Source organism: Hemibagrus wyckioides, linkage group LG21 (genome assembly GCF_019097595.1).
Source record: "Hemibagrus wyckioides isolate EC202008001 linkage group LG21, SWU_Hwy_1.0, whole genome shotgun sequence".
Classification (NCBI taxonomy): Eukaryota; Metazoa; Chordata; class Actinopteri; order Siluriformes; family Bagridae; genus Hemibagrus; species Hemibagrus wyckioides.
The window spans coordinates 12,621,543-12,648,111 of record NC_080730.1 but is presented as its reverse complement, the minus strand read 5'-3'; the positions used below and the strand labels follow the sequence as shown (position 1 = coordinate 12,648,111).

The 26,569-nt window shown below is 37.1% G+C and overlaps 2 protein-coding genes across 8 annotated transcripts; both read left to right on the top strand.

The window, feature by feature from the left end:
- Window positions 1–941: 941 nt before the first annotated feature.
- Window positions 942–7,571, top strand: rbm39a (RNA binding motif protein 39a). Of its 5 annotated transcripts, none has more exons than XM_058373501.1 (17): window positions 944–1,212; window positions 1,756–1,818; window positions 1,973–2,033; window positions 3,114–3,163; window positions 3,367–3,567; window positions 3,893–3,958; window positions 4,067–4,120; window positions 4,206–4,323; window positions 4,418–4,570; window positions 4,678–4,815; window positions 4,912–4,977; window positions 5,103–5,307; window positions 5,397–5,477; window positions 5,556–5,676; window positions 5,761–5,866; window positions 6,704–6,782; window positions 6,958–7,571. In XM_058373501.1, exons 3-17 carry the CDS (start codon window positions 2,028–2,030, stop codon window positions 7,056–7,058), a joined length of 1,545 nt encoding a protein of 514 aa, XP_058229484.1. In that variant the 5' UTR covers window positions 944–1,212; window positions 1,756–1,818; window positions 1,973–2,027; the 3' UTR covers window positions 7,059–7,571. The 5 variants fall into 5 exon arrangements, with proteins under 5 accessions (XP_058229486.1, XP_058229482.1, XP_058229484.1 ...); XM_058373502.1 differs by having other exon boundaries at window positions 1,753–1,818; XM_058373499.1 differs by lacking the exon at window positions 1,973–2,033 and having other exon boundaries at window positions 943–1,212; window positions 1,753–1,818.
- Window positions 7,572–20,031: 12,460 nt separating this feature from the next.
- On the top strand, window positions 20,032–26,463 carry nfs1 (NFS1 cysteine desulfurase). Of its 3 annotated transcripts, XM_058373589.1 has the most exons (15): window positions 20,032–20,133; window positions 20,244–20,396; window positions 20,491–20,599; window positions 20,919–20,996; window positions 21,225–21,340; window positions 22,540–22,623; window positions 22,825–22,977; window positions 23,096–23,189; window positions 23,448–23,582; window positions 23,680–23,837; window positions 23,920–24,025; window positions 25,520–25,601; window positions 25,711–25,794; window positions 25,874–25,963; window positions 26,034–26,463. In XM_058373589.1, exons 3-15 carry the CDS (start codon window positions 20,497–20,499, stop codon window positions 26,095–26,097), a joined length of 1,347 nt encoding a protein of 448 aa, XP_058229572.1. In that variant the 5' UTR covers window positions 20,032–20,133; window positions 20,244–20,396; window positions 20,491–20,496; the 3' UTR covers window positions 26,098–26,463. The 3 variants fall into 3 exon arrangements, with proteins under 3 accessions (XP_058229572.1, XP_058229573.1, XP_058229574.1); XM_058373590.1 differs by lacking the exon at window positions 20,491–20,599; XM_058373591.1 differs by lacking the exon at window positions 26,034–26,463 and having other exon boundaries at window positions 25,734–25,794; window positions 25,874–25,969.
- Window positions 26,464–26,569: the final 106 nt, after the last annotated feature.

The window sequence follows — 26,569 nt, the reverse complement described above, 5'->3', positions numbered from 1 at the left end:
AGTATAAGTCTGACAAGACAGAGGATACCTCATGAAACAGCTTTTAATTCAGTTTAAATTTATTGCAACCATATATGTTAAACAAAAAGAAAAAATATTTTCAACATCAAGACTACCGCTGGATCCATGGCTAAATAAAACTTTATTTCCCCATTGACTAGACCAAAAAGCAGTATCAGATACAACAGAATATACATTAAAAGCCAATTCCCTTAACAATTTAAGAACACTGCCTTTCTTTTAGCTATATTTTGAATGCCTCGAACGTTTAGTGACAAACGAAATCTTAACAGGAAACACACACAAAAATAAAGTGTAAATGTAATCAAAGAATAGTCACTAGAATGTGAATAATCATATCTCACATCAAACTCCCCGTAATAAGTTCAAATAAAAAAACATGTAGTGCCTTTTCCTCCAATGTAACCGAACTGCCCTCGACTACAGAGGTTGTCGTATCACGCCGTTGTGTCACAAAAACGTCATCACGTAGAACCGGAAATCTACTACAGGTTTGTTGTGTTTGTGCTCGTGCTCTTGCAAAGTTTTCCCACTCAACCTTTTATTAATTCAGACTCATTCATAAAAGAGCTCAGTGGACCTTTTTAGGGAACGTGTATTTTAAATAAAGATGCTGAGTGGTGCCTCGGTGTAGTTCGTTTGTAGCATAACTTACTTCTCGCTAATGTTTTTATATAATTTATTTATTTTCTGCAATTATCCAAAATCTAGTGGAAAATCATATTGTCTTTTTGTCGGGGTAACCAGGTGAACCCAACTTCCGTGCTGCTTTCAAAAATCCCTGAAAAACACAGAGCTTACGTATTTCTTTGATATTCAGACTTTCAGTCCAACAGCCAATCAAGGTAGTTGTGGGCGGGATTAAATTTATTTCTCCTCCTCATATCTAAACCCACCCAAGCTTCGGGACGCAGTGCTCACGAGTCCCTCTTGTGGACTAGTTTGGAAGTGTCTCTTATGCAACAAGGACCGCTCGTGCGCCATAATAGTTTGCCGCCACAGCCTACTGAAAAGGCTGACGCAGAGCACGATATTCTAGTACACATATTAGTGTTTGTTAAAAATAGTAACGTGTATCGAAATACATGTTTTGAGTACTTTGTAGAGGCTTTAGAGAATTCTTGGCTGTAACAACAATACTGAAGAGGCCCGTCGTTTTAAACGAGGATTCCATTAGGCCGCATTAACACGGTAAGGCGGAAAGAAGAGGTAACGTTAAAGGCTAACTAACTAATTACTTGCCAGTACATTGTCCATGAACTACTGTAGCATTTAAATTCTGAAATGATTTCTATAAAGTGTGACATTTGCATTGTTTTGTTCGATAATCTAGCTAGTTGCTAGCATGTTGCCAACAACATATTATATACCAAAGGCCGATTGAGGCCTTTCCAGTGTGCTAGCAGTGTTTATTAACTGTACTCTGGGTAACTGGCTTAAATATCAGGAAAATGTTCTATACAACTGTTTTTTTAAGAGAGGTTGGTGTAATATAATGTTTTCAAACCTCTTGGCTAATATACCTTTGTGGATTAGCTGCTTGCTATTCTAGTCAGAGAAACCTTAAGTAATCTGCCATACATAGCTATAGGTCAGAGTTCCTCGCAGAGCGAAAATGTGCACAAGTAGTGTTTTTCCCCCCTTGTGGTCATAAGTAAGTGACTGGACTGTGAAATGTGTCTTGGAAGAGAACGCTGTTATCACGTGTAATTTTGCCGTTTTTTCTGTTAGCAGATCTCCGCCATCATGGCCGACGACTTTGACATCGAAGCCATGCTTGAGGCGCCATATAGAAAGGTGGGTATTTAGTTAAGCGTGATAAACTATTACATTTATTGAAACTGCAGTCCAATCTACGCCTTGTTTTCGGTACCTTTTTACAGTTAAATGCCATGTTTGTTTATATGATAGTGGTTTCAATGAATAAATGCCCATCTATCTCTTTTTGTAGACATGCCTATATCTCACCTCTACTCCCATGAATTCCAGTGTGAACTGTCAAAAAAATGAAGGTAGTAATTGCCCCATATATTGATGTACTGTGGTACCCATGGTTGAAAATACTTAGGCTCATTGATTTTGGTGCCGACAAAATAAATGCAGAGGATGCACATGAACTTAAGTGCTGGTATGAAGTCTTTGGACACTAGTCACGCTTTTCTATGCATGGTAATTTTAGCACCTACCCTTATATTTGGTATTCAGTATAAACTAAAGTCGTTATTGAAGGATCATTCAAATTTGCATGTCTTATGTAATTTTGACTGTTACAATTATGGATTTGCATTACAAGCTATTCCATGCAATTCTTATGTTTTTCATGGGATTGGAAATAAACTGATTAATGTTGATATATTGAAGGGAAATTTATTGTAATTAGAATTTATGCATGCAGTTGACCTTCATATAACAATGTGTGGTTATTTCATTGGTCTCAGAAAAAGGATATGATGGCTCTCTGCATATTGCAAAAAGCTTTCAGTTGAAAGAGACCTTTTCTGCTGAATGCAAATGGCCACTTTGTTTTAAGACACTCATGCACATTATTAGGTAGATTAAAGAACATCTCAGCTTTAGATGTTCTTTCGGATTCGATATTACTAAGCCGTGTGAATCCCTGTTTGCTTCAGGGCGAGATGTGTGACAGAGGTGGCATCGAACTCTTACAATCCACGAAGGCAAATGGGGTGAAGATCACTGGAATGGCATCCACCACAGGAGCTCACTTAGTGGCTGGCTGCTAGCGTTGCCACTTTGGGTCTTATAGGCACAGATAGCCTTGGTACAGAACCTTTCAGGCTGCTAAAAGAATGAAATCACTAAATATGCAATTATTACATTCACAGCATAGCACTAGTTCTTGACCTATTGACCGCACCAGATACGCAAATGTAACCATTAGTAAGGAAGGAAGAAAACGTCAGCCTTGTGGTTCTAATGACTCTTTTCTGTCACTCTCCTACACATAAATCTTTTAAAGTACACATATTTAATTATTATATTATATTCTCTTTTGTTCCCACCCCCTTATCCTTACGACTTGCAATGTTACGCCGTCCTCCTCATGATGTTCTTCTATCGACCCTGCTTAGGATGAGACCAAGTCCATAAGTTCCAATGGGCATGAAGAACGGAGCAAGAAGTAAGTCTGCCTTAATTTGTCATATTTTAAACAAATAATTATTGTGATTGTGCTGAATTAGAATTTATATATTCTTTTAGAGACCTGAATGGATTAAATTGAAAATCGCTGTAAGTGTTTCTATAACATTGCAGTCATGAGCCAGCAGATTACATTGGGTTAAACATGTTCAAATTGACAAATATAAACTTTCAAAATGAAAGGAAAAAGAAGAGCAGAAGTCGTAGTAGGAGCAGGGAGAGAAAGAGAAGCAGGAGCCGAGACCGCAAAAGGAGCAAGAGCCGGGATAGGAGTCGTGAACGAAAGAGGAGCCGGAGCCGGGACAGGAGACGCAGTCGGAGCAGAGAGAGAAGACGCAGCCGTTCCAGGAGTAGGGAGCGTGGAGGGCGCTTTAGAACAGCCTTGTATGTATGCCTTCTTTCAGTTAGTCCATACATTTGTCTGCTGTGTATAGCCACATTGAAATTATTTAAATATTCCTCTTTTTTTGGTTTTCCTTAAAGTATTTTATCTATAAAAACCTTCTGAAAGCAGTCTCTCAAAACCATGTTTCTTCATGCCTGTGCACTCGGATATGTAATTATGCCAGCTTTGCTGTCAGTGAAATGGTTAAATGGTCAAACTTGGCATGATGTCACCAATTAAATCCAATGAAAAAGTTTCATGATGACCACTGGGAGTAGAGCGATAGTAGTCGCTGCTGAGATAAACCTTGTTTTTAAATCACAGTTCTGGCCTGAAATTTAATGGTGGTTCCAGGGGGAAGACTGGCCCACTGCCTGTCATCAAACTAAGGTTTCTATGATACTATTTTTGTTGTGTGTGGGTAGTTGCCTGTTCAGTGTATGAGTCGAAAAGTACAAACCTTTGGTAAGACCACTAACAGAAAGTCTTTTCATGTAGCCGGAGAAAGTCTAGGAGCCGCAGCCCATTCAAACGAGACAAAAGTCCTATCAGGTAAGCTTTAATTATAGAAACTTAAGCAATGTAAAAGAACTCTAATGACTCTTATTTTACTATAATTATTTTTCTTCCATTACAGGCAGCCTATAGATAACCTCACACCAGAGGAGAGGGATGCCCGTACAGTTTTTTGCATGCAACTTGCTGCCAGAATTCGGCCCCGTGACCTAGAGGAATTTTTCTCTGCTGTGGGGAAAGTCAGTAGCTTAGCTGTATTTTAGTGAGCTTGTTCCTACTAGCTCTAATTATTTCATTTTCTCTTGTTTTAACACTGATGTCTTAATTTAACAGGTTAGGGATGTGAGGATGATCTCTGACAGAAACTCCCGAAGGTCCAAGGGAATTGCCTACATTGAATTTGTGGAAGCCACCTCTGTACCTCTAGCAATTGGTCTGTCTGGGCAAAGGCTGCTTGGAGTACCAATCATTGTTCAGGCTTCTCAGGTAAAGGAATCTTTTCTCCAGTAGACACTTACATTACATTTGTGATGATTTGAGCTATTCTGATCTGGAGGTGTTCATTCTTTTTTTTCCTTTTTTGTTCTTCTTAGGCTGAAAAAAACAGAGCTGCTGCAATGGCCAACAACTTGCAAAAAGGCAGTGCTGGGCCTATGAGGCTGTATGTTGGTTCACTGCATTTCAACATCACAGAGGACATGCTCAGAGGGATCTTTGAACCATTTGGAAGGGTGAAGGCTCCATTGTATGCCTAACTTTGGTATTCACTTTGTTTAATTAAAAATCTGAATTTAACCTGTTTTTCTGTTGTTTTGTCTTCCTAACAGATTGATAGTATTCAGCTTATGATGGATAGTGAAACAGGGAGATCCAAGGGATATGGCTTTATCACAGTGCGTTAATACTATTTTCTATTTCAAGCATATCGGGCTAAAATGAAAAGTTATCAAGACCTGAAAATAATTGAGTCACCAAGAAAAATGTTTATTAATTATTATTATTTTTTTAACATATAAAGTTTGCTGATGCGGAGTGTGCTAAGAAAGCCTTGGAACAGCTAAATGGCTTTGAACTGGCTGGCAGGCCAATGAAAGTGGGCCATGTAACTGAGCGCACTGATGCATCTACAGCCAGCTCTTTTCTGGATAATGATGAACTGGAAAGGACTGGCATTGACCTGGGCACCACTGGGAGGCTGCAGCTAATGGCTAGGCTGGCTGAAGGTAAAAAAAAAATTTGTGCAGTTTTTATTGATTTTGAAGGAGCAGCTGATTTAAGAATGCTTGAAATTTTTTTTTTTTTTTTTTTTAAGGGACTGGACTGCAGATCCCCCCAGCTGCTCAGCAGGCTCTTCAGATGAGCAACTCAATGGTGGCAATGGCAGCAGCTACAGGTATTTATTGATTCAAATTATCTGTTGATGCTCTGTTATTTAATTAAGGTTTTTACATTATTTTTGTTTGTGTTCTAGCGGCTATGAATCCTGGATTGAGTTTCAATATTAACGTGCCCACAAATCAACCTCTTAATCTACCATCTCAGCCAATTGCCACCCACTGCTTTCAGCTGTCCAACATGTTTGATCCAAATTCGTAAGTGTTGTAGGAAACATTAAAAGATTACCACATGTTTGAACATTGCCTTACAGTCAAATTTAATGTTTGTCCATTTCATAGGGAGAATGAACCAGGATGGGATATTGAAATCCAAGATGATGTAATTGAAGAATGTAACAAACATGGTGGAGTGATTCATATATATGTGGACAAGAAATCTACTGAGGTATATGATCTTATTATTATAACAATGTTCAGAAAAAATATTGTGAAACCGGAAATGGCTAGTGGTGTCTCTGTGGTTTAGGTTCATATGCAAGATACATTGCTGAATTGCTCATGGAGGAATCATGTTTAAACAACTCCAGTTGCAAGTTAAAGCAAGATGGAAGTTGTGGGATGTAGAAGCTCACAATGCAAAATTGAAACACTGCAATAATTAATAAAATTGTTGTAATACACCAAAGTAGGTTTAGCAAGGATTGTGGAGATATGAATTAGATTGTGAGAAAACCACTGCTCATGTTGCCCAGCCATTTGCTCTTTTTTTTGTCATGGGCACAAACTGGTATCCTGGAGAATTGGTCTGTTTTAATGCACTTAATTTGCTAACCATGTTATTGAATGTTGTCAAGTACAAGAGCTTAGTCAGATATCTGAGCAACCAAAAGAGCCTGGGTAGCAAATTAAAGCTTTTACTTGCATGGTGGGTTAGCTAATGAATTTGTGATTGAGGGAGAGCACAAAACTGTTTGTTTTTGTATGTATAGTTCAGGATTTTATTGTTTGCATGTGTTTTGATAAATATGGTTTGATAAAATGGTTAAGTATTCAAACTATTTCAGTGTTTCAAACTGTAATGGCCATTTGTCATGTTTACTCAGTTTGCCAGAAGGATATAGGATCTTGAATAAAAGTAAAAATCTATGTATCAGTCTTCCTATTTAATTTTTTTTTTTTTTTTAAATAACTGAATATTAGGGGGGGGGATCCAGATTGTTTTTAAAAGGTAAATATAAATAACCTGACCCTAATGCCATTTTTATTTTCTTTTAATAAACAGGGAAATGTATATGTGAAGTGCCCAAGCATCCCTGCTGCAATGGCTGCTGTTAGTGCATTACATGGACGCTGGTTTGGAGGCAAGTGTAATGTAAAATTAAGTGCTAAATTTACTTAAAACGTACTTTAAGCATTCTCATTACTAAATAATTTTACTGTGACTTGGTGTTATTTTGTGTAATTCAGCAGGGCACTAAATGACCAATTGCATTTTACATGACACTACAACTTTTAATTCATGTTTTTTTTCCACAGGTAAAATGATCAAAGCAGCATACGTCCCTCTGCCAACATACCACAATCTTTTTCCAGAGTCGGTGCAAGCTACACAGCTTCTTATGCCTACTCGCCGGTGATCCCCAGGGCTTCAATTTTTCAGGCTTTCTCTTTTTAATAATTTTGGCAAATTATTAATATTCAATTCCTGCAAGCTTTGTGTACGTTTTTGCCCTTACATCAGTTGGGCATTAAAGAAGTTTATGTGGTAGTTTTCTATGTACAGCCTTTTTTGTTCCCTTTCTTGGTGGGCCTTTTGACCCCTTATCTTTCATACAGTTTTCAGGGTTTGTTTTCTTCCACACATTTGTCTTTGTGATTGGCATGAGTTTCACTGAAATACATGTACAGTTAGCCACACAAACCTGCAACTATTGAATCTTTTTTGAATGAATTAAAATCCTGTAGCTTTGGTTAAATCTCTACATACAGTGTTTTGGGCTCTATGAGCTGAAGGAAAATTAAAACGACTGATATCCTGTGTGTTCATAGAGGCCATTATGGGTTTTGATGCATTGTCTTTTTCTAATTGAGACTTGATTTTGTAAAGTCCTTAATGAACAGTTCATTTCAAATAAAGCCATGATGCTTAATTATTTGTCATGTTTTAGGTGAAGCTGCCACTACTGGGTGTTTGAGCAAGGCCATTAACACTCAAGTGCTCAGTTATATAAATTGGATAAAGATCAAGTCTCTCTGTATAAGGGTGTCTGCCACATGCCATGAATGCAAATCAGTTATGCTTTTCTATAAAATGGTGAGGGAAATGGCACATAGTCTTTTTGTCTTATTCTTGGTGTTAATGTTGGGTCAATCTGGTATTTAAAATGCCTCCCTTTCTAAGCCAGTGTGGTGCCTTTTTTTTAGCATTATACTTTGGTGGTGGGCTATTAATTAGGGAAGCATGTGTATATTTCTTCAAGCTTTAGGTTATAGTTGAAAGATACACTTGATTGTAGTGATTAGTTGTTTAAATTAAGTGACTAGCTCTGGATCATAATAAAGGAGCTCTTCAGTAGCTTATATCCAGCTAAAACAATATCTCAGGTACCGCGTTGGAGCTCAGTAGGGTTACAATAGGGTCTGTAAATATGGCTAAACTTCATAGGGATTAAAAACTGAGGCCTTCTAGGTACTTGCTGCAGTACTGTTTTTTTTTTTTTTTTTTTTTTTAACCCTGCCCATTTCAGTGTTGAAGTTACATCACCATAAATTTTCAAGAACAGTAGGTGTGTTTACATAGACACTTTTTAATCAGATCGGACTGAATTCAGATTGATGAATCCAATCGCAGCGTTTACATGACCGTGGTATAAAGTAATCAGATTGTTATGCGCGTTTACATGACACGTGATTAGAATCGGATTAGATCTTTTGACATGTCCACAAAAACAGGATGCACAGTCCACAAAAACAGGATTCCCGCCGTAACATCCGTACGTCAAACGTCATTCTTGCGTCATTGCACATGCGCAGAACGTTCCAGGAACATATTCCATCTGATTAAGTGTTCACATGTCCTCTCGATCGGACTAAAAATGGTTTAAACCACCCCTTACCATCTGATTGAAATTTTAATCGGATGTGGCAAATTCCATCCGATTGACGTGTTTACATGACACTTTTTTAATCTGATTGTGCTTCTAGTCCTGTTATGATCGGATTACAAGTGTCCATGTAAACGCACCTAGTGTTGTCATTATTTTACCTTGATATCTCCTAATATTTTTACTCGTTTTTAAGATGTGGGAGTGGTAGCTCAGTGGTTAAGATGTTGGACTACTAATTGGAAGTTTAGGAGCTTCATGAACACATAGCACTGGTGTACAGTTGAGAAAAAAATAGAAATATGAAGAACACCATGAATTTTGAAGTGTACTGAAACATTTTCTTTTCAAATTTACAGAGAAATGCGTATAATCTAATTGGGTGGAGCTTAGTTGTGAACCATAACACACTGCCAACATAACGAAGGACTTCAACTGGTGGAAAAATTGGAAGGTTTCAGACCTTAACCCAACTGAGTATGCATTTCTCTTTTTAAGAGGGAAACCTAAACAAACTACAAATGAAAGAAGGTTTGGTACAAGCTTCAAAAGTAGACCATAACCGTCGGGTGACGCATGATGTCAATGGATAACAGCTTATATGCCATTTTATTATAGTTGCAGTTATTGCAACCAAAGATTAAGTGGCATGTTAATATACATTATCTGTTTCTATACTTTTACTTAGCTAAATATTCTCTGGCTCCACTGTTCTTAAAATAGCAACTCCCAATTTGACCACACGACTGGAGACTTTGACTTACACACTTCTTTTTTGGAGATAATTATGCATTTTGTCTGAAAAATTGTATATTATGTTATTTTCTTTACTTTCATACAAAATCCTTTCTGTAACATTTTATTTTTTCATGAAAAAGGTGAAGTTATTTACTGACTCAAGATATTTGTTGTGCCACCATGCAGGTGGATTTAAAATGTGCACAAGTGTACTTTGTTTAACATATTCATTGAATAATCAAGTTAAATTAAATTTTAATTAAATTTTAATTAGAATTTAGTCTGTTAAAAGAAAGGGAGTGAACGCCTATCAATTAAGTTGTTTTAGTGACTTCAAAAGAAGTAAGAAAAACATCCAGTTCTCATATAATGTTGATATAACTGATTTGATAATATATGATGTGCATTACAGCAAAAAGGAATTATCACTGTGGGATGAATGGTTTCTGGAGGCACTGTTTATGCACTCCTAGTCATTAGTGAAGCATCAGTTTCAGTCACTGCTGCACTGTGTGTGGGAAGGAGAACTCAAGACGTTTAGCTTTTTAAACAGTTTTGTGCTCATGTCCTTAGTCTGCTTGTCTTCAGCAAACTGTACGCAGGCTTTCTTGTGCATCATCTTTAGTAGAGGCTTCCTTCTGGGACGACAGCTATGCAGACCAATTTGATGCAGTGTGCGGCGTATGGTCTGAGCACTGACAGGCTGACCCCCCACCCCTTCAACCTCTGCAGCAATGCTGGCAGCACTCATAAGTCCTATTTCCCAAAGACAACCTCCGGATATGATGCTGAGCACATGCACTCAACTTCTTTGGTGGACCATGGCGAGGCCTGTTCTGAGTGGAACCTGTCCTGTAAAACCACTGTATGGTCTTGCCCACCGTGCTGCAGCTCAGTTTCAGGGTCTTGGCAATCTTCTTACAGTCTAGGCCATCTTTATGTAGTGCAACAATTCTTTTTTTCAGATCCTCAAAGAGTTCTTTGCCATGAGGTGCCATATTGAACTTCCAGTGACCAGTATGAGAGTGTGTGAGAGCGATAACACCAAATTTAACACACCTGCTCCTCATTCATACCTGAGACCTTGTAACACTAACAAGTCACATGACACCAGGGAGGGTAAATGGCTAATTGGGCCCAATTTGGACATTTCCACTTAGGGGTGTACTCACTTTTGTTGCCAACAGTTTAGACATTAATGGCTGTGTGTTGAGTTATTTTGAGGGGACAGCAAGTTTACACTGTTATACAGGCTGTACACTCACTACTTTACATTGTAGCAGAGTGTCATTTCTTCAGTGTTATCACATGAAAAGATTTAATAAAATATTTACAAAAATGTGAGGGGTGTACTCACTTTTGTAAGATACTGTATATATATATATATATATATATATATATATATATATATATATATATATATATATATATATATGTATAGCGCTCTGGAAAAAAATAAAATAAGAGACCACTGAAAAATAATGAGTTTCTTATGTTTTTTTCTTACAGGTTCATGTATTGGTGATTTTGTTTCATTTTTTGTGAACTGCTGACAATATTTCTCCTAAATTCAAAATATAACTATTGTTATTTAGAGTGTATATTTAAAGGACAACACATCAAAATAACCCAAGATCATGCAGTATTTGCAGAGCTTTAATAACTCAAATAAAACAAAATGCAAATAATTTGTAAACAAATTGTGTTCATGCTTTGGCTAAATAACATTAAGAAATCAGTATTTGGTGGAATAACCCTGATTTGCATGCGTTTTGGCTCCAAATAATGAAAAAAGTGTGTGTTTATATATATATATATATATATATATATATATATATATATATATATATATATATATAATATATATATATATATATATATATATATATATATATATATATATATAACTCTGTTATTCTTGTCCTGTTTTTCATACTGCAAATGAGGGAAATAAAAAAGGGAATTGTGTGAATTTACTTGGCTTATATATATATATATATATAAACACACACTTTTTTCATTATTTACCTGGAAAGAAGAAAAGTAGCATTATAACATGTGAAGGGTATATTGCATCATGACCAAATTAAAATCCTCAATAAACAACTAAATTAGATTTAATTAAAAACAAGAATTACTATATTTTGTTGGTACACACATTTATGAAATTATAAATAAATTACAAAAAAATAAATAGCTTATAAACAAGAACATGAAGCAAAGGTGGTTTGTTTATTTATATATTTACTTATTTATTTACTTAATTACTTACTGCTTAATTATTTGTCTGTGTAGATTATCTGTGAATTAATTTAGGTATACTTGATCCTTTCGCTGTTTAACCCACATCCTTTGGACACAAGCCATAGTTAATTGCAGATGCTATCTAAAGGTACTGATGGCCGCTTATTACTTCATGTCCTGCAAGTACACCCCTCTCTGTTATTCTTGTCCTGTTTTTCATACTGCAAATGAGGGAAATAAAAAAGGGAATTGTGTGAATTTACTTGGCTAATTGCTTGGAATACAGGAACAGTGTGACTGCGTGCTCCCTGTGCACAACTAAGAATTGTCAGAATCTGACCACTTAATTTTGCAGACTATATAAGCATATAGAGACTATGAAGGATTATAACTGAGATATTATTAAAATAAACTAAATATTACTAAATGAAGTCTCTTATATTGTGTCCTGCAGTTGTGGCCCACTCTCCCCTACAGCAACAGTTATAAGTTACAGCAACAGTTTCCTTTGGTTTTTGAGTACACAAATGAGTCAAGATTCAGACCCACTTAGACTAAATAAACCTCTCATCAGTGATGTTGGATGTGAAGATTTCACCAGCTGAAGCATGAAAATACTTTGCATTATCTATTACATGTTATGATATATTCCCACCATTCACACAACCCTGTTACCTGGACACATTCACCACAGTGAAATATTTTAAATATTCTCAGTCTGTACTAAGTCACACAACCAAATTCTCAGACGATCATGGAAAAAAAATCAAATTCCTTTTCCTTTTATTTTTAATAATCTTGTGATATTAACTGATGAGGTATAATGTTACCTAATTTGAAAATAGACTGTAAATTAGTAAATAAATATATAATTCTGTAAATCATTGTTAAAAATATACAAGTTTTACGTAAATCATTGTAAATTCTTTAATGTCCTTATGACATTATCATAAATGCTAGGTGACCACATTTTTAATGAAATGACTGCATTTAGTTTCTATGAGAATTGTATTTTATAATTCTATATTAAAATGAAAGTGCAAAAAACCCCATTAAAAACACATTCTATACATTCTTAAATTTAAAGTTTAATTTAATTTTTAATTGATTTATCTACCGTTGAGTCTTTGTTAGTTTGTCTACCCCTACTGACTGTTATAAGAATAATGCTTCATAATTTTGACTGATGAGGTGATCAGCTCTTACAAATGTAGCAGTGAATGTGTTGTCTACATTCATCATTGGCCTTTGGTAGCTTTGTCATTATATTTCTTTTCTATCGTTTACACATCTTTAGGTTTCCTGCTTCCCAGTAGTCTGGTGGCAGGTTCCTACACTCTAAATGCCACAGTCCTGGTTCGATTCCCAGGCAGGGAGCTAACCCAGCCACTGAAGAGTTAACTCTCAGTGCTGGTCTCAAGCCTGGATAAAATGGGAGGGTTGCATCAGGAAGAGTATCCAGCATAAAACCTGAAACATGCGATACAAACACAATAGAACAATGGCAATAACAAGGCTTGGTATGTAGCAAATACTAACAATACTTTGTGTCATGTGTCTGAAAATGGTGCCTTAAAATTTTACAATGGTGGGAAATGACCCAAAAGTAGTCAAAAATTGGGCGGGGGTTTCCTCTGGTGGTCTGGATTGGAAATTTCAGGTGGCATTGTTACAGACTCCCCCATCCCCTCTTAGGAACACCTTCAGGTCCGCTATGACGGATGGGTCAAGAATTAGTGTTTACACAGGATCTCTCTTCAGGGCCCTATCTATCCCTCCCAGTCTATGAGGGTGCGGACCACTTAAGCTGAAGATCCACCTATTTCCAGTGTGGGGGATTAAGCTCAGTGTTCTCCATGCTGTGGGGAGCCTGAGCAGGTTTAAGGAGAGATGCATGAAAATAGGGGGAGATGCGGTAATTGGAAGGAAGCTGGAGACGGTATGTAATCGGATTGATTTGGGTTTGAATCTGGAGCTAATTTTCCTGTCTGCTTTGCTGTTCTTCATGTTGTTGGTAGGTCACCATGAAATTGAAAAGGGTGTAAAGAGCCCATTGAGCTTGGATGGGGTTCAGACACTCAGCATTCTTAATATACTCCAGGTTTATATGGTCTACTATTACTTGAAATGGGCATTGGGCCTCCTCAATCCAGTGACGCCATTCCTTAATAACCGTGATTACCATTTAAAGACATCTGGCTAGATTATAGTATCACCTGGCAATTTGGGTTATGTACTTAGTTCTAATAAATTTATTTATATTTGAAGCAAAACCCCATTTAAATTACAAACAGGAAACAAAGTATAAAATGTTTCTATGAACCTAAAGTATTTTGTATTGTATGTATTTTGACACTGCTATGCTGCAATAAACTTCTTCTTCATTAAGATCTTCGATGCCCTCATTGTTTTATTTTTCTTACAATATCATAATTAGCTTCCATAGGAGTTAGTCTCCTTGATAAGAAAGCACTTGGTGACCATACCCGATGATGATGATGATGATGATGATGATGATACAAGTGTGGGTTGGTCACATGACTGTAGTAGATATTGTTTCCTCCACCTGTTTCAAAATGTGGTAGCTAAATGCTGAACCTGTAACCAATAATGCTGGAGAAGGTCCTTGGTTCCAAAGTCTCCAGCAGAAACAACAGGGGAGCACAATTACTGAGTGAGAAGACTGGAAGTTGTGAGGAGGAACGATTCACATAGATTGGTAGACACAAATGGCAGCAGGGAGTAGACTTATGGTTAATGATAAAAAAAAAACGACAATCAGCGAGGTACAGAAATGTAATCCAAAGAAGAATAAAACAGAGCAAAAGGTCAAAACAAGATCAAACAATGCCAATGGAAATAACAAGGCTTGGTAAGAAGCAAATACTAAGAATACTTCCCATCATGTGTCTGTTAACTCTGTCTTAAAAGTTCACAATGGTGGTAAATGGCCCCGAAGTGGTCAAAATTTGGGTCAGGGGTCAGAAGGGCATTGCAGGTGGTGTTGTTATACCATAATTCACATGAACGGTTTACAGTTAGTCATTTTGGTATAATAATTTGGGCAGGTCCCTAAATTCTATAGTCTCGAACTGACTGGGAGGTGGGAGCACTCCTAGGCTTTCTACGACTTCTGCATGAGGTAATGTAGTTGGGGCATGAGGTGTTTAGACAGGCTAAACTGCTTTGTGTTGCAAAATGTATGAGAGCTCTTGCTTACCTGTCCCAGCCCCATTCTAGGAATGCATGACAAAATCCATCTATTTTCTAGTGGATCATCCAGATACGCTATACAATTTGGTACACCAGCAAGAACAGTGTTAACAAGTCTCTGAAAGGTAGCAGGTGAATTTTTCAAACCAAAAGGCCACTTTCAAACCACTGTGTACTGTAGAAAAATGTCTGGAGTCACAAAAGCAGACAGCTCTGAAGATCTTGTAGTTAGTGGAACCTGCCAATATCCTTTAAGGAGATCCAATTTGTTGACAAAACTTGCCTTACCTACAGTGTCAATACAATCATTAATTTGAGGAAATGAGTCAAGTCACAGTTATGGCATTGAGTTTTCTATAATCTAAACAAAGTCTAAAATACCATCATGTTTTGGCACAAATAGGGATGGATAAAGCATCTTCCAACAGATACTATACTTCATTACACATAATTTCACATTTGGAATATCCACAGGCATTTCCCGGTCTAGAAATGGCTTCAACATATTTATATGACACACATGATACTTGTGTTTCCTATCTGCTGTGTCAAGGACTCATTTTCACTCAAGCACCAAATGATTCCATACAGACCTAAAAACTTTAAAGACAGAGCAGACCCAAGAACAGGTAAAAGAACAAGCACTGTCACCCACTTTAAATTCACAAGACACAGATTTTCTGTCAAAACACCGCTTCATCTTAGCTTGGGACTTACCTAACATTTTCTTTGCCACCACTCACAAAAGGCACTGGTATAACCAGACATTTCTATGTGGCTAAACTTTATTAGACATGAAAGTCTATTTTAATACTTTTAATGGGCCTCTTACAGAGTGTCCAAAAACTAGTTCTGCTGGACTGAACCCTTAAGACTCCTGAACTGCTTCGCGATTGGCAAATAAAACGAATGGTACACCCTTATCCCAGTCTTTTCACTGCTTTTGTTTTGGGCAAAGGACCTACACAATCTACTAATACCTTTTCTCCCATCACAGGAAAAGGGTGCAAGGGTGCTGGAGGTTTTCCTAGTTCGCCAAAAGTAGCCATGGCCAAAAATAAATAAATAAATTTTAACACTCGATTATATGTTTTGGTGATCCACAAGTGTCCAGACCAGGGATGATCATGGGCTACACTCAGAACCAGATGTTAACACAGCAGCTTGGGAAACAGTGGTAACCTTGCACTCATTCAAGAAACAGAAACCCATTCAGGCAGACAATTTTTAAAGTCCTCTAAAAGCATTAATTCCCACATTGAGTCCTGACTATTAACTTTACTAGCTGCAGTCCATTTATCAAAAAGGAGAGTCTTCTGCCTAGCAAACTCCAGATAAGTTTGTGTCTGTGTCTTTCAGAAGTTCCGAAACCTCTGACGATAAGCCTTGGGGACAAGCTTATAATAGACCACAACCTCCTCTATACTGGTTATAACAGGAGGGGGAGCTGGAGGCTCAGGCTTAGGAACAGGGAGAAGAGGCAAACTTGGCTGGGTAGAAGTTTACAGTATTTATAATAATACTATAAATAATATAAATAATATTATATAATATAATATTTAATATTTAAATACTATTTATAATAATACACATATAACTCCTGTAAATGAATTTCCCTCTCCAAATCCAGCTCCAAACATCTGATCGTGAGCTTCAATTCATGTTCAGCCTGCCTTTACTCCACTCACTCCACCTTTTCAAGTTCTAAGCGTCTTATGTGCCTTTATATGGGCATCCTTTTGAGACCCAGGATCTGTGGAGATAATGGATCAAACCTAGGTAAGGCCACCTTAGTCTTAGGTAGGTACAATACAGGAGTACATAGGCCAATAACAATTTGCATGGTCAACTGGAAGACCTAAAAGATGCAACTCCACAACATTACAAGCCTTTATTACAAGCATTTACCATAGATTTCTTTCTTTACCAGTTGCCTTGACACATGAATTTCAAAAATATGTGGCAATGTCTAATTAAATGTCCTTCCGACAATTATCTAACCTCTCAATGGAGGGAGTACTGAAGAATGCCTGTAGATCAAATGTAGCCGTGTTTAAAGCACTAGGAACTACAAGATCATGTTACCCAGTTAGCTTAACCACACACCAATCATGGTAACCCATACTCTGCCCAGGGAAGGAACTTGCTTCTCTGATGCTTCTCTCGGCTGCAATACCTGAGATATCGGCTAAGCTCTTCGTTCAGGTGCTCAGTTTGTCATAGAGAAAGAGCTCCTTGGTGTGAAATAGTCTAGTCTTTAGGGGGTCATGGGGACAGTTTGGTGTGTGATGTAAACCTCCCCAGTTGGTCGGTTATCCACGGCTGTAACACATAATGGGGTGGTGCACTGTAATGTAGGTAGCCACAGCTCCTCAACGAGATGTTGGGCAATTAGATTCAGGGCAGCTTACTTCTTTTCCGTGGGGCTTAGCTTGTGGCTGATGAAGAGGAAAAGGTGCTCCTCCACCTCAAAACACTTTGACAGGAAGCCGCCAAGTCCCACCTCCAACGTGTCTGTCTGGATGATGAATGGGAGGTCAAAGGTGCTGGTATGTGGTGATGGTATTCCCACACGGCTTTGACCGTCTTTGTGTTTACCGTCAGTCCCAATCTTTCTAAGACTCTCCAGAACCTCCTCCAGGTGGTGCAGATGGTATGACCAGGTGGGGTCTAACAATGTCAGTGAAGTATGTGGCTGCATAGGGCCATTGTGGTTTTAACACAATGTCCATTAACAGCTGGGTATGAAGAGAAGACGGGTGCCACACCTTGTACTTAGGTTTGTAAGGGAGTAGCTAGTTTTTTGGTTTCACTTTTGTTTGTAGATAAGCATGTATAACACAAATGGCATTAGGGAAGTGTGTTTTGGTTTTACTTGTTTTTTTTCTTTAGCACTGCTATTGACCCTCCCTGCATTTTTAAGTGTCTTGAAACTTGTAAATTATTGTAAAGACACATGTTTCATGTTGTACAGCACAGTAAATGAAATAAGCAAATGAAAAATGAAATAAGAAGTATCACCTCCACCCAGCCGCCAGAGGGAGCCCTCCCCTGAATCTTAAACCACTTTTTGGTTACTTCCGGGTTATTCTATGGCATTTAAGCTGCATGAACGCAACACTGTGTATGTTGCAAAGTACACTAAGTATTGTTCCGTTGCAATATACTAAGCTGTTTGTTTTTGCTATTGTCTGTTTGCCTGACCACTGACCACTGTTTGTTATTTCTCGTTGCTGATTTCTCTCTCGCTTGATTTGGATTTGTTTGCCAGTTGGATTGATATTATAATCTATGTTCTCCCTTACATCCATGTAATCTGGATTCTCCAACTTCCTGACATTTTGTTCTCTCCCTGTATTTTTACAACAGCACATACATTTCAAATGCTCTTCATACTATGCTGTTCAGATTTATGTGACAAATAGTGCCATGAATGTCTAAAAGGTAAAAATTAGTACATACTCTGAATTACTCCTCAACTTACTTGTCTATTCTTGCCAGTAAAAAAACAACCTTATATCTGTTCCATCTTTCTCATGACATTGTCAGTGATAAATCTGAGTGCAAAAGGGGCCTCTGTTATTTATATGTGTAAAGGCCACTACATAAAGTTTCAATTTATTAACAACCTAAACTACATACAGATAAAACAGATATGTGTGTTCTGTGATTAAAGGATTGCATCTTGTACAATGGAATGGTATTGTTATTGAACTATATAGAAAAGAAGAACAAAAATAATAATTTCAAAATGCCAAAGTTGTTGGATGATAGATCATTTCAGTATGTCTAGATTAAATTGAAGTGATTCCTAACCATTTCAAAAAGGAGGGACTATAACAGGCTTTAAATACAAGTCAAGAACAGCAATAGGGGCAATCAATAACAAAAATTACTATATAATTACCTTATAATGGTTGTCCTATTGAAATAGCAGGGGACATAAAAAATTTGAATACTATATATTGCCTATAACTAACCATAAGCAAATTCTACTGCTGAATAAGCATAAGAGCTGATACTTTAATTGTGGCTAATCAGAAAACTACACAAGTTCAATGTCCAGAGTTTCAGAAATTCTGAGCACAGAAAATACTAATAAAAGAAAATGATGCCACAAGCACCAGAGTGGCAGACATTGCATGGAATAAAGTAACCCTAAACACAATGCAGATTTCCAAGTTAGTTTAGAAAGGCAAATGGTGGAAAGCAATGGCTATGTCTATAGGTGAATATTAACTGAAAATGTGGCTGAAGGTAAGGTGACTTGATCCAGCTCACTCCACCCTGTAATAATTTTTTCTCCTGGATGAAGAAAATAGCAAAGTACTAAGTAGGTACTGAAAAAAGTGTCTTTCAAACATTTACTGTATCTCCATTGCAATTGGCCTTACTGAGTACATAATATTGCATGGTATTTCCGCATTTAACCTACTATAGGCACTCACGCATTGACAATAGTGTGGGGTAGTCAAATTTATAGTGACATTTTATTTTCAAATAGGCTGTATTGCAAACTACTAACACCCCCCAACATCTTGTTTTGATACTAATGTGAAAAACCTTGTGAACTAGCCATATGAGACCATTTCATATTTCAAAAAATTCGTCACCATCCAATAATCCCAAATGACATGTCCACAGGCCCATTTTAGTCACGATGACTTAAGGACTAGAACCTTTTAAGGTGGAGCTTAAAATACGGATAAGCAGCCAACTTAAGCCTTGTACCTATATAATTATAACGGTTTATAACTGGTACTTCATTTGTGAAGAGAGTTGTATGATAAATTAATATATGTGAATGCATTTCCAGACAGTTCAGTAGCTACCCATATTGTTTTTGTCAGCTTATTACAAAACAGTCCTCTTGAAGCTGAGTACTCTGCTCCATTCACTCCTCCTTAAATTGGAGGGCGTGGCAAACTTGCAGAACCCCAACGACAGCGAAGCTGTATTTTAAGGTATACAATAGGGATAAATAGTTTAATAATTTAATTTAATATTTTTTTATTCCTTTCTCTGTTTCTCTTCTTTTAAAAGTAAAGTTGCTTTGAGACAATGTCCATTGTAAAAGCGCTATACAAATAAATTGAATTGAATTCAAGCGCCTTCTTCTAAGACCCACCCTCTGAAAAAAAGAAAAAAGTTATTCGCTTCCGCAATATAAGAACTGTATCATAAAATCCACAAATAGAAAGAAACTGATAGCAAAATAAGAGAAATAAGAGAAATAAAAATAAGATGGGACTGAGACGTTATGTTTTTGGAAAAAATAATTATGATGTGATTTTCATTACTAAACCAAAATAGTAACTCCATAGATCACCCCATACGATGCAAAGCCCCGGTGTTATGCACCCGGAAGTGCGGTCTTCGTTTCTGTGACGTAATACTGAGTGAATACGAAAAGGTAGCAGTTTTTGTTTTTTGAAATCTTATATTCTTATATTCTAAATCTTATAGTATAAATCTTTAATCTAAAAACCAGTGTGTTTTGTGTACGATATTTAAACTCCATAGTATAAACAGACGGAGCCCGCCCGCGTGTCAGTGTTGTGCAGCTCTTGTTCCTCCTGCAGCGCCGTTTCCTACTGTACACACTGCTGGAAAGATCTTTTCGTAGTGTGCAGTTGTTGAGGTGTGAGGTGTCCTACTGAAGCTAGCAGTGTGAAGGTAAAACCGACCATAATTACTTAAGACTGATTGCGAACCATTATTAAAATCCCGATTTCTAAAGCAACTTCTAAACCCGATTATCATTTTTAAGGTCAAGATGATAAGTAAGAGTGTTGTGAAAGCGCTTTTGGGCTCCCTGCGTGGGATTTCTTCTTCTAACCTTCGAATGAGTTCTGTCAGTGCTACACACCCACAGAGAGGTAATGTTAGCTTTTGTTGGGTGTTTAAATCTACCTTGGCAGCTGGTGCTTTCCAGTTTCTCCCCATGACGCAGTTGAATTTATACAGTGCATGTTTGTTTGCTAACCTTTTGCTAGCTAGTAGTTCTAACAAGTCCCAAGTTGTTTAACGTAGTTAGCTGGGTGTCTATGGGGTAGATCAAAAGCGTATGTAGCGGTTTGTCGACACGTTATGTAATGCAAATGAAACTAAATTAGACTGAAAATGAAACAAAATATATATTTTATTCATTTTGTTTTAACCTGTTACTGTTACTCTCACTGCTTACTGCTTCCACAGAAGGGATCAAACGTAGGGAACTGGAGAAAAATGAAATGCGGCCACTCTACATGGACTTTCAGGCGACAACACCTATGGGAAGTATTTCATATAATTATCATTAAGAAGAATGCATTAACATGAACTAATAACATTGCAAGAAATATTGAAATCATGTGGTATATTAATATCTACTGTCTGTGGCAAATCTTCAAATCTTTATTCATTACTTGACTTCTGACCACAGTAATTATTGTATATGACCAAAAGTGCTGTTTAGTTGTCCTTGTTGTGATGGACAATATAGTTAATGTCTGTCTTTATAGGACCCAAGAGTCTTGGATGCTATGCTCCCCTTCCAAGTGAACTACTATGGCAATCCACACTCCAGGACTCATGCTTATGGGTGGGAAAGTGAGAGTGCAATGGAAAGAGCAAGAAAAGTACCTAAGACTTTTTCCTCACTTTTTAGAATACAGCAAGACAAAAATGCTTTCTTTGCCAACAGGTGGCCGCTTTTTGAAACAGTGTCCCTAGTTAAGAGTAGTGTGCCTTGCTTGCAAGAGTGCCGCATGAAGAGAAATATTCCTGCCACACAATATTCAACATTGGATTGGTTACTTATATAAATCTTGTTTTTATTTGTTGCCTATATGTTTAAAAGTTCTCTTGCTACACTGAAGGTCAGCTGGTTTTCTGTACTCAGAAATGTTTCTCATCTCTCTTTAAACTAGAGGTTTTCAAATGTTTTTGTGAAGCAACTACAGATGAACATTATGAATTTTTACTGGTCCCATTCTGATTCATGATTCTTGCCATGGCCTATATCTTATGTTGAAAAATCTGATCTTACAGTCAAAATGTAAAGCCATACTAATTTAGAAAATTCTGAAGACTGGTATGCAAAATAGACATTTTTGGGAAAGGGTAAAGTTCTGGAATAGTATACAGGTATGTGATTTGAAGCACATTTCTCATGGACAGGGACACTTGCTTTTTTAACTGCTGAACTATGCTATTGCAGCATCTCAGGATAGCAAAAAAAAGTAAATAACAAGCACCATATAAATTCAAATGTGGCTTGTCTCCCAGTTAACATTTCAGAATGGTACCACACAAATGACATCTTTGATATTCCTATTATTAGTTTTTAAAATAGTTTTAACAGAGCGGTTTCTCTCTCAGCTCTACTTATAAAGTGACCTATAGTTTGGGAGCCCCTGCTATAAATTCTGGGAGCAGCTATGGATGGGGTGCATTTAACAGGGAAAGAGAATGCTTTACTAGGTGAAAAAAAGGGAACATCAGAAAGAATGTGATTATAATTTTGTTTTCAAAATTACTGAAAGCTGAGTGAAAGGTGTGGGCAATCAGTCATTTGACTGCAGTGATTGATGCAGCTACTGGTATCTGCTATGCACTTTAAAGCTGAATGATTTAAACTCAGAATTTGTAGAATGAGTTACATAATTCAGTAGCTTCAAATTGGTATTTGAATCAACTCTCTCTCTCTTATATACTGTCCCTCAATAACAAATGTTTTTGTCAAAAACATTTTGTCACTAAAATGTTATAAAAATGTAAAATCATTCTGGAAGTTATAAATTGTGATATCCTACTTTATTGTTTATTTCCCCTCCAGCAAGTAGCAGTTCTTATTGGTGCCGATCCACGTGAAATTGTGTTTACTAGTGGTGCCACAGAGTCCAACAACATGTCCATCAAAGTAAGTGCTGTCATATTTCATAGCAAGAAGTGTTGCAAAAGAAGACTGACAACATGATTTAAGATGAGCATAAAGTATCTTACCAATCATGCATATAATTTATCAGTTTATCCATGACTTTCCAGTACTGTTTAGTATCATTGCAGATTATTGTTCATAATATGCAGAGAAATTATTTTCAACATGCTTCTTTGACTTCAGGGTGTGGCTCGTTTCTATAAAGCCAAGAAGAAACACATCATCACCACACAGACAGAGCACAAGTGTGTATTAGACTCCTGTCGTGTCCTAGAGGCTGAGGGATTTAAAGTAACCTACCTGCCTGTAAAAAACAATGGCTTGATTGACCTCCAGGTGTGATGCATAGATGAATTTGGATGAACTTGTTTCTAGCACATATCATTTTTTAAGGAAAATGTTTTTTTTTACTATTGTTAATTTTATTGCTTTATTGCATTATGCTTTTTTTCAGCAATTAGAGGAAACAGTATGTTCTGATACAAGCTTGGTGTCTGTGATGACTGTTAACAATGAAATCGGAGTTAAGCAGCCAATCAAAGAAATAGGTAATTGCACCTATATGAAATTTTCTCACTAAAGTGGTAAACCATTCATTCATTTTAACTGCTAGAGGTTTCCTTTGTCCCACAAGATTTCAAATCTGACCATTCACATGAAAATAAAAACAGTCTGTTTTACTGGATCTCATAGTTCCAGTGCACACTGGTGCACATGCTTACTGCCAAGTAGGCTATATGTATATAACTTTAAAACCATGCAGCTACTTCATTGCCTTCTTATTCAACTAATGTTCTCTCTCTTAGGACAGATCTGTAGGTCCAAGAACGTGTTCTTCCACACTGATGCAGCCCAGGCGGTCGGAAAAATCCCCATTAATGTCTCTACCTTGAAAGTGGATTTAATGTCAATTAGTGGGCACAAAATATATGGCCCCAAAGGTATAATAACATGTTTTTTTTTATTCAAAGACAATAAAGATTGCATGCTGAGCTAATAACGTTTAGAATATTTATTGTGATTTTTGTAAATTACCAGGTGTTGGTGCTCTGTATGTGAGGAGGAGGCCTAGAGTTCGCATCGAGCCATTACAGAGTGGAGGTGGTCAGGAAAGAGGCCTGCGCTCAGGCACTGTACCAACTCCTCTGGTTGTGGGTCTCGGTGCTGCCTGTGAGATTGCCCAGAAAGAAATGGAGGTAGAACCTAACAGTTAGATCTATGCAGTGTTTTGGGTCAAGTGGACTTAACATATAAGCCTAAAAATTACCCCCTTTACAGTATGATCATGCCCGAGTCTCCATGCTTGCTAATCGCCTTCTGCAGAAGATAATGTCTGAGGTTCCTGATGTTGTGATGAATGGAGATCCTGAACACAGATATCCAGGTTAGACACAGATGTTCAAGAAACTCATCTCCCACAGATACCTGAACATGAAAAATTGCACTACACTGCAGAAATGCATAGCCCCACCTAGTGAATAAAATGCCTTGAATTAGTTACATAACGTTACATAAGTTACATAACATGAATTACATGTTCCAGTCTGAAGTCCAAAAGCCTAAGCACCATGGTAAAAAATCTGTTACAAGTAAGAAGTGTCATACAAGGTTAATATTAGACACTGAACAAGAGCGTTCAGTTCAGCTATTTTTACTGCTACTTCAAGGTGCACTGTGCTGCCAATTCCAATGCTACAAGGTTGAAATGTTGCAATAAAAGTGCCTAAACGTTTTTGGGTTTTTTTGAAGCCTAAAATTGACATACCTCAATTTTGAGTTGTGTGAACACACATCTTTTAAAATCAGATAAGGTACTTTCATATGTTGTCCTAGATTGCATACATACCCAGTGTGTGGTCCAAAATGAAAATGCTTAGTCTTTTGATACAGAAGTGCAAGTAATGCCGCCAAAATCCTGAAAGCTATATATGTAATTATTTTTCACTTCTCACTTTTATCAGCTGAGCTCCACAGCTAATAATCTTTCAAAATTATGTTTGTACTGCTAGTTGTTTTTTTTTCCTTCATTTTGCTGCTGCATTGGAAGATTTCCCCACATTTACTGATGTTGATACATCAGCTTACAATAATGACATATATGGGTCTTTTGGGTCTATTGTTTTTTTTACATGTGGAGGTGTTAAATAACTTAGAACATGGCACATTTGGTAGCAGACCAAAAGTAGACAAAGGTAGCAAAGTTCGCAAAGGTATAGGAACAGACAGTCTCAAAGTAAATAGCATTTAATGTATGGTTGCATATCCCTTGCCTGCAATAACTGCATCAAGCCTGCAACCAGTCAGCCTGCTTGATGTCTGGTTGTTAGTTTACCAGTGGCTTCCTTCTTTTTCAGTATGTTCCAAATTGTTGTATTGGCTATGCCAAATGTTTGTGCAGATTCTGATCTTCTTGAACTCAGTATTGCTCCTTTTTTTCCCTGTAGGCATGTATGCAGCCCTCTAGTCTTCATTTTGGTTTATCCTTTTTGGTGAAAATCAAAAGTAGACATTCAGAGCTATTAATTGTTTAAACGGTTAGTCTAACAGGGTACACCTGTGCAACAAGAAACACTTGTGCATTAAATGTTGCATTATTTTTGATCATTTGAAAAATGAGTGTTCAAACGAAGGGAACCTTGTTTAACAGGTTCTAACAGGTTCTAACAGGTGCAAAGTTATTTAACACATCTATTTATGTTTAAATATCATGAAATTAATGTTGAAATTCTTTTCATCTATTCTCTCATTCATCCTTATATTGTAAACACAAATGTCAAAAACAAAAGCATTGGCCTCCTCATTCCAATAATTTTGGAGAGGGCTGTATATTTTGTGCTGGATATTATGGTGATGAATGGCACTTTTCCTCCCCCTTTAGGATGTGTCAATTTATCATTTGCTTATGTTGAGGGAGAAAGTCTACTGATGGCCTTAAAAGATGTTGCACTTTCATCTGGGAGGTTAGTTATTACTCAGATAATCATGAAAATCTTTAAATATGAGTTGTGTTTTACTCTGTGTTAAAAGTTGTCTTGCTAAGAATAACTAAGAATAGTTCCTTGTTTTTAGTGCATGCACTTCTGCTTCTTTAGAACCTTCCTACGTACTTAGAGCAATAGGAACAGATGAGGATCTTGCCCATTCCTCAATTCGGTAGGCATTAGGTTTGAAATTTGCATATGCTAATTAGTGTGCACATACCTTAGGATAACTGCAGCTATTATCTGCACAGGTTTGGAATTGGGCGCTTTACTACAGAGGAGGAAGTGGACTACACAGCAGAGAAGTGCATTCAGCAGGTTCAGCGTCTACGGGAGATGAGGTAACTTACCTTTACATTTCCTTGGTGAAACAAATGCTTGTAGCTTTTTCTGACTGTTTTTATTTTACAGTCCACTGTGGGAGATGGTGCAGGAAGGCATTGATCTGAAAAGTATCAAATGGACACAGCACTGAAGAACTTGATAGGATGAAGTGATTGGAAAATACTGAAGTGTGAATAATTTGTTTGAATAGTGTACCTAGAACTTCTCTCATAATTTGAGCAATTATTGTTTTGTCTTAAAAAAATCATTCAGCAGTGTTTTTGAGTGGACGTTCAACAGGAAAGGCTTCTTAGAATTTGTTTTCAGGTTCTTGTTTTCAGGTAAATCACACTGCATAATACAATCATTTATATATGTAGTGTTTCTCAGTACAGTGTTTTGTGTTTAGCTTTTATATAAAGCTTGCACTTAGCTTTGCCAATCCTCCAATTATATTCTCTACCATGTGTTATTTGTTGTTATAAATTTGTTGTTTAAAATAAATTAAATTTTTATATCTGGGTTTCTTTAACTAAATGCTCTGCAATGGGCAAGTCAGTCACTTCAGATCTGAATCCAACTGGCCTTTCATTTCACTTGTTGAAGGCAAAACTGAAGGTGAA